The sequence below is a fragment of the Temnothorax americanus genome, unplaced genomic scaffold (assembly GCF_048541705.1).
Source record: "Temnothorax americanus isolate GAGA-0224 unplaced genomic scaffold, ASM4854170v1 Scaffold280, whole genome shotgun sequence".
Taxonomy (NCBI): Eukaryota; Metazoa; Arthropoda; class Insecta; order Hymenoptera; family Formicidae; genus Temnothorax; species Temnothorax americanus.
The window spans coordinates 23,618-34,249 of NW_027509422.1; the positions used below are offsets into that span (position 1 = coordinate 23,618).

The 10,632-nt window shown below is 41.7% G+C and overlaps 1 protein-coding gene across 1 annotated transcript; it reads right to left on the bottom strand.

Moving 5' to 3' along the window:
* Positions 1 to 1,617: 1,617 nt before the first annotated feature.
* On the bottom strand, positions 1,618 to 4,379 carry LOC143899725 (dynein light chain Tctex-type protein 2-like). Its single transcript, XM_077410245.1, has 3 exons — positions 4,296 to 4,379; positions 2,504 to 2,697; positions 1,618 to 1,783 (listed from the first exon to the last, which is right to left on the bottom strand). Exons 1-3 carry the CDS (start codon positions 4,377 to 4,379, stop codon positions 1,618 to 1,620), a joined length of 444 nt encoding a protein of 147 aa, XP_077266371.1.
* Positions 4,380 to 10,632: the final 6,253 nt, after the last annotated feature.

A 10,632-nucleotide genomic window follows, 5' to 3' on the forward strand; every position in this document is an offset into this window, starting at 1 on the left:
GAGTGATTTAGAGCATGCATAAATTTCACACGATTCTTCAGCGATCGTTATGGCCTGAGTCGTTGAGCAAATTACATATTCTCGAACGTTCCTTAACTTTCTCGTGACAAATACAATTGTCAATATCGCGTTGAAGCCATGAGTCGACCGCGTGCGCTCGGGAAAGACAACTCAGGTCATAAATACTTTTGCATAGAAACAAAACGCTGATCGACAAAGTCACCGTCGCTCTCGCGGGAGAAACGATGACGTAGACTACCGAAAGCCTATCGCGCTGCCTGAATTTTCGCGCTCGGCTTTGCCATTGGCAATTAGCGAAGAGGAGGCCTCCCTTCTCGCGACAAGGAAAATCCGTTGCGACGAACGAATCTCTCGCCCCGGAGCACTCGTCTTTTGACCGTAAAACCGCTTGCTGTATTCGCTTCACCGCCTAAATTTCTACCCGATCGTCGCCAATACGAACTCGATTGTTAAACCGCTCGTGTGCTCACCTGCTTCTCGGGAACCATTCGAGACCTGAAACCAGTGAACTGTACATTTTGGAAATAATTGTAAATATATTTAGTGTTTCTTTATACCAAAAACTTTCCGCTTTCTAAATCTCGCTAAACGACCTTGCCCTCTCGCACTCCTCTATCCTATCCACTCGCGCTCGCGAACACATATAAAACTATGTAATAGATCATCTTTTTACTTCTTCTTATTTTTTATTATTTATATCAGTTCTTATATAATACTACTTTGTTTCATTATAAAAGAATAAAGAATTCATAAGAAATTTTTATATTCAGAAAAAACATACATATTACTTTTGAGTTTTTTACGAGTAAAGTTAGTTACAAGAAGAAGATATGTAATGGACTAATCACCAATTTTTATTTTTTTGCATTTACGTGAATCTACATCGAAAATAAATCTATCCGGGTCGATCAGCTGAATCAGAGCGAGAAAGAGAGAATAATTCTCTCTCTCTCTCTCTCTCTCTCTCTCTCTCTCTCTCTCTCTCTCTCTCTCTCTCTCTCTTTTTCTCTCTTCCGGTTTGTCAATATTACCTGCGGCAAAGTGTCGTTGACAATTAGGCTACTTCGGGGCTATTGCCGAAGGCTCCTTTTATGAAGAATCTCATGCTGGCGATGGTGCGTGTTGCGTGGCAGTCGATCTAAACTGAATCATATAAATGCCGGGTTAATGAAAAGATATCTATTAATTAATAATATTACAATTAGCAAATGTAAATACAACGTAATATTATATTAAATTATCTATTGAAAATGACAATTTATAATAACAACAAAAAAAATCTCTCTTTTGTTTTATTAGTCTTCTTCTAACAGTCTAACTCAGCCATGTTGTACATACCTATATATAATATATATTGTAACGTTCACGCACAGTTCGTCTTAGGAAATAAAGAAAGAATTATATTGAGAAATTATATGTCCAACGCGTGCGAATATGATTTTGTATTGTGTATTCAGGAGCCCGGTAGAATTGATTAAATTCAATAGAATTATAACGTTAACGTATTACATTTATCGTGTTTTACAGTGCTCTTATATATTTAATAAAGGGAAGAAACGCGAAAGAAAAATTGCATCTCTCCTTCAGGTATATACGTTACTCGTAGTAAACACCGAACACGCTGTACTGAGCGTGAAAAGTACGACCCTCGAAAGAGAAGGCGGAGTATTTATCTCTTTCGCTATCCCACAGGAAACCGAGAGTCCTTTCCACGGACTGACTGGCCTTCTCGATTATCGTGACCGTGACGATAATCTTGTGTCTGGAAGGGAAGAAATTTTTTTTTATACAACATTCGAGGAATTTCAGTAACTGTAACTAAAGCAGCTAAACACTTATCGACACTTACAATCAAATATTAATGAATTTTTTATAATGTCCGGAATCTTATAAATATCAATCTCGTGCATTTAGGATAACTAAATAAAATTATTTTATATCTAATATTAACAACACCGGTTTATAATAACAGCCAGTGAAACAAATATTAGTTGTTTTATTATAAGAGTCGGTCAGTAATAACTCTGTAATAGGGGCATGTTACAACTGTCCGGAACCGCTTTGAAATATGTTTCTAATATATTTTTTAAAACGTGCCGAATCGTATGTTTAGAGGGGATGAAAGACTTCTTTGAAAGAAATCGGTTTTTCTCTTTCAGGGCGAATATCGATCAACAAAAGATAGAAAAGAATTGTTAAAATAAAAGTTGAATGGTTGGAAGAGTACTTGAAAACAGTGACACATAAAAAATATTTTTATTTTTTATTTTTTATTTTTCAAAATATATATTCCCACTACTTAAAAATTTATTTTTTAAATTGAAAATTTTTTATTATTATTAAATAAAAAGTTATTTTTTACAAATTCAACCATCATATATGTATAATAAAGTTATGTTTCGCGAAAAATCATTTTCATACGGTATCCGTGCCCTCCGTGCCCGTCTATGCGCTCGACTATTCACGTTCTGCAATCACGCACCTATCGAAGTTAAGTTTCTTCACGCGTCGCCGTATTTCCGTTGCGATATCGCCGCATAATTTTGTAGCCTCCGCATCGTCGTACGTGATCTTGTCCAAACGATTGTTCATCACCGATCTCACAATCTTGTCCACCAGATCGGTCTTGAACGGATTCTGCGGCTCCATGCGATAAGTGTTGTGATATTTCAGTACCTGCGACAAATCGCTGTATTTTCAACAACTTTAAGTTGTCTTTCTTTCTGTAATTTGAGAGTCTAATCTTCCTTTAATTCGATTATATACATGTATATGTGTATTACTATTATATGTATATTCTTTATACTATATTATATAAATGTGTTTTACGTTATTAAATATATTTTACATTTTATACATTATGTTATACAGGGTGATTCAAAAATATTTGTACAAACTTTGGGGGTGAGTCTCCACGCATAAACAAAAAAAAATGTCATATACACATACGTCCCTCTCTCTCTCTCTCTCTCTCTCTCTCTCTCTCTCTCTCTCTCTCTCTCTCGGTGAGTACCGCAAGTTGCCTTGTTTCCTTGCTCTGTGTTCGGCGAACTCCATTTCTGCCGTAAGCTGCCTCCGGGCTGTTTTTGTTGCAGGACAGAGCAGGTCTATTGTTGCTTGTCAGGATAGATATTGCATCTTTCCTTCCTTGCAACTGCTGTCCTGGATATCTCGAGGTATAGTGTCGCTGCTTATTCTAACCTCATTTTTGCCTCATCATTCTGGGATTGACGTGACTCTTGCTGCGCATGCTCCTGCTTTTCTTATCTCCGTGCTTTCCTATCTCTCGCACCTGGATTCACGCATAAGTTACTATCTGTGAGCTTCAGGATATACTACAATTTGTTACCATCTAAGGGCTTCCAAACGTACTACAATCTGTTACCTTCTGGACTGCTGTACTGCATTTCTCTAGTTCGGCTCCCTTACCTGCTCAACGTATACTTATGCAACGCGCGTCCTTTAAATGCAAGAAGTCGATTGCGACTGTTTCGGTCGAGTGTGAGTGCAAAAAACTATTTCATCCCGGTTGCATCAAGCCTTATTCTGTGACCAAATACGCGGACCATTGCTGTAGAGCTTTGGCAACGTCATCGGATATTCCGCTTACGCCGCAGGCCGAAAACAGTGTGGAATCGTTCCACTTCTCGAACATGGCTTCCCCCTTAGGTGCACAATCGCAGTCTGACAAATTGCTACGGTCCATTCTATCTAAAATCGATGAAACTAACAAAAAATTTGACGCGTTAGACAAAAAGTTCACTGCCATCTTCGAAAAGTCTGACAACAAGCTTACCGCTTTTATTAATCGTCAAGGGGCTGTAAATGCTGGTCTCGCGCTTAAATTGAACCAGTTGCCACGCATCTTAGAGCTTGTCGCGAGTCACGGTGAGAGAATTGCTGTGCTTTAGGCGCAGAGCGCGAGCCTGCTGGCCTCCCAGAGCGTCAGTTGCGAGTTTTCTGCTGTACCGCGTGTCCCTCGGACATCTGAAATTATTATCTCGGGCATTCCTCGTTCTGTCGCAATTGTCGCTCCATATTGTGGAGTCGCAATCAACCTATCACACTCCTTCTTCTGACTCATGGCTCGACGTTTTCATTGTCGATAGTCTGGACAAGGTATTATTGTTTCGCAAGACGGATGTACCCTTCATTAACGGACATGACCTTATTGAGTTGACGTATTCGTTTGTGGTTCCGTCCCTTGCAAAGCGTACTTTAATTCGCCGGAACTATAAAGAATTTGATGAGCAGAGATTCGTTGAAACTTTCACCTCAACGTTATCTTCTTCTTTTGCAGTAGATTTTGGCGGTGAAAATCTTGGTGAGTCCGACTTGGACGGCATCCTGGATACCATAGTCAAAGACTTCACTTTCAGTTTGGACGGGCATGCACCTATCCGCACCTTTTGTGTGAGTCGTCCATCTGCGCCTTGGCTCACTGATGTTCTTGCTCGTAGAATTCGGCATCGCAATCGTCTATACAATATTGCTCAAAAATCTGGTAGCGTTCTAGATTTTCATGTTTATAGGCAGTATAGGAATGGTCTCACTGATGATTTAAGACCATCCAAGGAGCACTTTAACATGGCGAGATTAAGCGTAATTTCTGACCCGTCCAAGTTATGGCGCGAGCTTACTAATCTCGGCCTTGTCGAGTCGCTCTTATCCTCACCGCTTAACTTCTTTTCACGTAATACTCTCAATGCTCATTATGCCTCTATCTCCAACTGCTTTTCTTCATGTTCTCAATCTCAATTTTCTGATATTATCTAATCCATAGTGCCGGATGTACTATTTTTTAGTTTTTCTCAGATAACCAGTAATGATCTACGCACTTTCGTTTCCTCATCTTCCGTTTCTCTCGTTTCAGGTTGCGATCATATAATGTAACGCAAATTGTCGCAAAAAACTGAGCAAGTCAACTAACATAATCTGTCGACAGATCAGAGGCAGAAATCGAGCAGGATCTGCGTAATGCTATCTGACGGGCGACGGCAGATAGGCAGCAAAAACCGAGTAGATCTGCGTAATGCAATCCAACGGCAGATACGCAGCAAAAACTGAGTAGGATCTGCGTAATGCAATCTGGTGGCAAATAGGCACCAAAACCGAATAGAATCGAAACGTTATACAATCCAAAAGTTCTAAAATTCTAACATTCAGCCGCTCGCAATTTAAAGTCCGTGAGTCAGTCTCAAAACAAGATGGAGCTCTAGAGACAATCAACATCGTCATATGTATCTTCGCTCACATTCTCCTCCAACTGCCTCTTTCCTCTTCCCATTTCACCTCTTTTCCATTTACCCATATTCTTCTGTTCGTCAATATTACTGAGTTGCCTTTCTTCCTTTCCTCTCTCGCCTTCTCTACCAACTTATGCCTATATGCTCTTTCCTCCAAAGTTAATTCCTCGTCTACTCCTATCTCCCATTTTTTCCATATCTCGTCACATTTTCCTATTACCTCTTCCTTATCTTCCTCCTCTTCCAGTTCCATAAATATTATTATTTTTCCGTCCGATCCAATAACTTCCAGCACTTTTCTTACCGGGATGATTCTCCCTGTTACCTTTTCCATAATGGTTTCCAGCATCTCTTTTCTTTCTTTCGGTCCTTCTCCTGCTACTCTCCTCCATATTAAATTCTTTTTCCTCTTTTCTATTTTTTCTTTTCTCTCTCTTTCTTCATTTTTCTCCACCTCCCTCTCTTTTTTCTTTCTTCTTCTTCTTATTTCTTCCTCCCTCTCTTCCACTATTCGTCTCAGCCTATTCCTCTCCTCCTCGTATTCTTTCCCTCTTTTCAGTGGTCTTGTCACGTCCTTCTCAATCCTTTCTCTTTCTCCGTCACCTTTTCCGTTTTTCTTCTCCCTCTTCGTGGCTCTTCTGTTCCACCTTTCTTCTCTGTCTTCATCTTTTCCTCTCCTCCATCTGTCCTCTTCTTCCCTCGCCGATCTTCTCTCCACCTCCTTCTCGGTCTGCCCTTTCCCTCTTTCCGTTCTTATGCCTCCCTTCACTCTGTCCATCTCTTCGTCTCCACGCCATCGTTCCGCTCTTTCTCCTTTTTCGCAGGATTTTCCTGATTTCTCGCTTCTCCCCTCTTCCTCGCTTGTCACCTCTTCCCACCAACTTTTGCTTCATCCTTCATCATTCCATCTTCTTTCCGTATCTCTCTCTCCTTCCTGTTTCAATCTTCCCTCCTCTGTCGTTGCTTTGCTGCTTTCTTTTGTCTCTCCATCACTCTTCTCCATTTTCCTCTTCTCAGCTTCTCCTTGTCCACTGCCTTCCTTGCCTTGTTCCTGGAACCTTGCCACCTTTTCTAGCCGACTATTTATCTCTCTCATTTCTTGCCTGAGCTCTTCGCTTTCCCGTTTTATTTTTTTCAAGATTTCCTGATGCATTTCCTTCAATTCTTTCATAATTTTCTTTTTCCAACCGTCTTCCTCCTTCCTCTGCCTTTCTCTCGCCATCTTCACCCCCTGCGCTTGCGTGTATTCTCTCTACTCTTCCTGTCACCTTCCTCCGTTTCCAGATTCTGTCTCAATCCGCTTCTTACCTTCTTTCTTCTTACAAAAGTAAATTTTCATCAGTTCCTACCCTCTCTCTTTCTCTCTTTTTCACCTAACCTCGACACGCGTTCGCGAATGTCACCTGTTTTCCCCCTCTTGTCTCTCGTTTCCACTTCCTTTACTTACTTGTCTACCTCCTTTATCCCGCATCTTTCTTTCCTTCCTTTCTTCTGTTTCCTTATGCCTCTTTTCCTTCGACTCGTTGCTTTCGTCCTTTTACCGTCTTCGTCTTCCGCCTTAATTTTGTTCCATGTGCTATCGCCGGGCTTTTATCTTCCTCGATCGATTCATTCTCGATCGATTGTGCGAAATCGACTTTCCTAGTCGCTCCTCATTCGCCGCCGCAACAGTCCTTTTCCTATTTGTCGCCGCGCGCGCGGGGACCGCAGGCCTCATGTGCTGCGCCTCGATGCCCCGCAGTGTCGCTAACTCACTCTTTTGGAGCGGTCGGCACCCCGCGCCGTCTCAGCTCCAGTCGGGGCCCTACCATCAACTCTTCGCTTCCGCGCCTTCTCTCCGCCTGCTCGCGCCGCGCGCCACCTTCCGTCATGACGACTTCCTTCTCCTCTTCCGCAGTACCTCACTGACGTCTCCTCCCCTTCCTCCTTCTCCCGTGTCCTAACCTCCAAGGCTTCTCTCTGTAATTCCGTGATCTTTCTTCATCCACTTTCCTTTCAGCGTCTTTTCTATTTACTCCGCTTTCTCTGTTCTTCCTCCCTCGGTTCCAGCGTGTCGCTCCGTTCTTCCTGCCTCACTCTATTCCCAGAAACTTCTTTTCCACTCCGTCTAATTCCCGACCCTCCGCACGCTTCGAAGGCTTTCCCCCTCCGAATTGTTATTATTAATGATTGGTTAAGAACGACATACACAACGACAAATATCTTGTTGTTGGCGACACTGCTAATTGAGTTAATCGTCGATTAAAGTTAATCGGCGTTGGTCGAAGTGACCCTAAGAAGTTAAACATTAATGACGATCAAATTATGATCTCACTAGACGTATCGTCACTTTTTACCAACATTCCCAAAGAGTTAGTCCTTAAAGCTATTGAAAAGAGATGGTAGGAAATCTTTGGTAGCCCGATGGGTTCTCCTTTGTCACCGATTATTACAGATTTGGTGATGAACGATTTGGAGACTCATTGCTTTAGCTCGTTTGATTTTGTGATCTCTATTTTTTGTAGATATGTTGACGATATCTTTGCCATAATCCCCAGGGCAAAATTTAATGACGTTCTACGCGCGTTTAACAATTACCATCCACGCTTAAAATTCACACACAAAACGGAAGCAAATAACTCGATTCCGTTTCTTGACACCGTCGTCATTAGGGAGGAATGTCATCTATTTACTAATTGGTACAGGAAGCCGACGTTCTCTGGCCGATATATAACCTACTTCTCCAACCATCCATTACAGTACAAAATTAATACAATAACCAGCCTAATAGACCAAACGATTTTACTGTCAGATAATCGCTTCCATGCAACCAGTATTAATATATAATTAAAGAAATTTTATTAAATAACTCATTTCTCACATAAGTTATAGACAAAAGAATTAATGCTAGGCTTTAAAATACTCGCGAATACAGTCAAGCGAGTACACGGAACACAGAGCGGGTTCGATACACGACGTTGTATTACAGTACCATACGTGAAGTGTGTAGGCGAGGTTATCCGACGCATTCTTGACACAGTTCACCTCGACACTGTATATATCATCCCAAAAAAACTCGAGGAAATTAGAAAAAGTAGAAAGGATAAACTTGTCAAAGATAACGAGACCGAACTTGTATAAGTAGGTAAGCTAAGAGAGATCTGATCCGGGTATTTGAGGGGGGGTAAGGGGCGGGGGGAAATCGCGGGCGGGGGGGAAACTGCGGGAAGGGGGAGGGGGAACCGCGTTTTTCAGGTGCCGCGGGGAGAGGGGGAGGGGGAACCGCGTTTTTCGGGCGTTACGGGGCGAGGGGCAGAGAGGAACCGCGCTTTTCAGGCGCCGCGTTTTCCGGCTCCGCTGAACGACCGCGTTTTTCGGCGCCGCGGGGCGAGGGGGTTCGCGTTTTCCGGCGCCGCAGGGCGACCGCGTTTTTCGGCGCCGCGGCGCGACCGCGTTTACGCCGCAAAGCGGGGCGAGGGGTCCGCGTTTTCCGGCGCCGCGGAGCGTTTGCGTTTTCGCCGCGGAGCGGGGCGAGGGAGTCCGCGTGACGTCACACGGCACGCTTCCGCTCGCGTTATCTCTTCCTCGCGCGCTCGCTCACGGCCCCCGTTTGCACGCGTCTTCTCGTTCGCGCGGTCTTTCGCTCCCGTTCGCGTTATCTCTCCCTCGCGCGGTCTCTCTCCCCCGTTCGCGTTCTTGTTCACGATCGCGTTAAAAAAATTTATATTATACATAGAAAATTTGCTTATCACCGCAGGATTTGAACCAGAAATCCCTAACTTTTGAGTCAGTCACCTTCAGAATTCAAGCCATTGTCTCTTAATTTACACAATAATATGTATACATTAAAATACTGCAGGCTATTTACACAGGCTATTCACACAGTTAAAATTTACACAAAAACACACATGGGATACAGATTACATGGTGAAATCAGATATAATGGGTCGCCACAAGATGAACAAAAGAGACCATCTATAAGGATATACGGACATGTGTCATGTCTGCGAACAGCGTATAACATCGAGAACAATCCGCGTATTCTGACAATGCATGACGCACAAACTTCACCTGTCCTGGAGTAAAATAAGAGTATATGCAACACATCTTTGTCAGAGGGTGTAACATATTCACTTCTACTTGATTTAATACTCTGAAAATTTCGTCCGGAATATCCTCATCAGCCAATTCACTATCATAACACGAATCGTCCGACAATAATGCTTCATCATCAACTTTCATTTCTTTCTCGTCATCAACTTTCATTTCTTCCTCGTCATTCACTTCCATTTCTTCAACGTTTGCTTCAACTTCCATTTCATGTCCTTCAAACTGTAATTCTTCAAAATCCATTTTTACAGAACGTTGTATGCCTCAAAAGGCGCAATACACAATGCTACTGTTAAAATCACACAGTGCAGACAGTACAAACAGTCGCGACACTTGAAATTTTTCGACAAGACAAACACGTCCGAACACTATCAAGTATGCCAACCGACTCTTACTTCCAGTCCTCGACTACTGAGTGTACCTTCAAATTCATCCTTCTACATCTCACAATTGTCACATCGTTTTTTATCATATCTAATTTTATCTCAGCATCCATACAATTGCGCCTTCCGAAAAATCTGCGATGTGCAGTTTTGCACGTGTGCAATGATGTCACCGCGAGACACGTATGTTCTCGAAAACGATATCGCGCCATTGACTTTCGGTGATTTGATTTGTAAAACTGCTATTGAACCGCGATCAAACAGCTATTAAACAGGTATTAAACCGATATGAAACAGCTATCAAACAGGTATTGAACAGCTATCAAACAACTAAAACAGCTCTTGAACCGGTATGAAACAGCTAAAAACAGCCATCAAACAACTAAAAACAACTAAAAAAAAACAGTTAAAAACAGCTCTTGAACAGCTAAAAACAGCTATCAAACAACTAAAACAATTATCTGTATAACAGCTATCTGTATAACAGCTATCTGTATAACAGCAATCTGTATAACTGCGATTTGTATAACTGCTATTGAACCGCTATCAAACTTCTTTTAAACAACTAGAAACAGCTTTTAAACAGCTATCAAACAACTAAAACAATTATCTGTATAACAGCGATCTGTATAACAGCGATCTGTATAACTGCTATTGAACCGCTATCAAACTTCTTTTAAACAACTAGAAACAGCTTTTAAACAGCTATCAAACATATAAAACAATTATCTGTATAACTGCGATCTGTATAACTGCTATTGAACCGCTATCAAACTTTTTTTAAATAACTAAAAACAGCTCTTGAACAGCTAAAAACATCTATATTATACTACAAAGTATGGGAAAAGGAAATAAAACGTTTATATATACATATATAGATTATTTCAAAAAAA

What these genes read in the sequence shown, in the direction of transcription:
- LOC143899725 (XM_077410245.1), bottom strand. Translation starts at nt 4,379, where the DNA reads ATGGTATCCAGGATGCCGTCCAAGTCGGACTCACCAAGATTTTCACCG. An exon ending in AAGAAGAAGATAACGTTGAG is followed by an intron (nt 2,698 to 4,295) that starts GTGAAAGTTTCA and finishes GATTTGTCGCAG; the next exon opens with GTACTGAAATATCACAACAC. An exon ending in AAGAAACTTAACTTCGATAG is followed by an intron (nt 1,784 to 2,503) that starts GTGCGTGATTGC and finishes CTTCCCTTCCAG; the next exon opens with ACACAAGATTATCGTCACGG.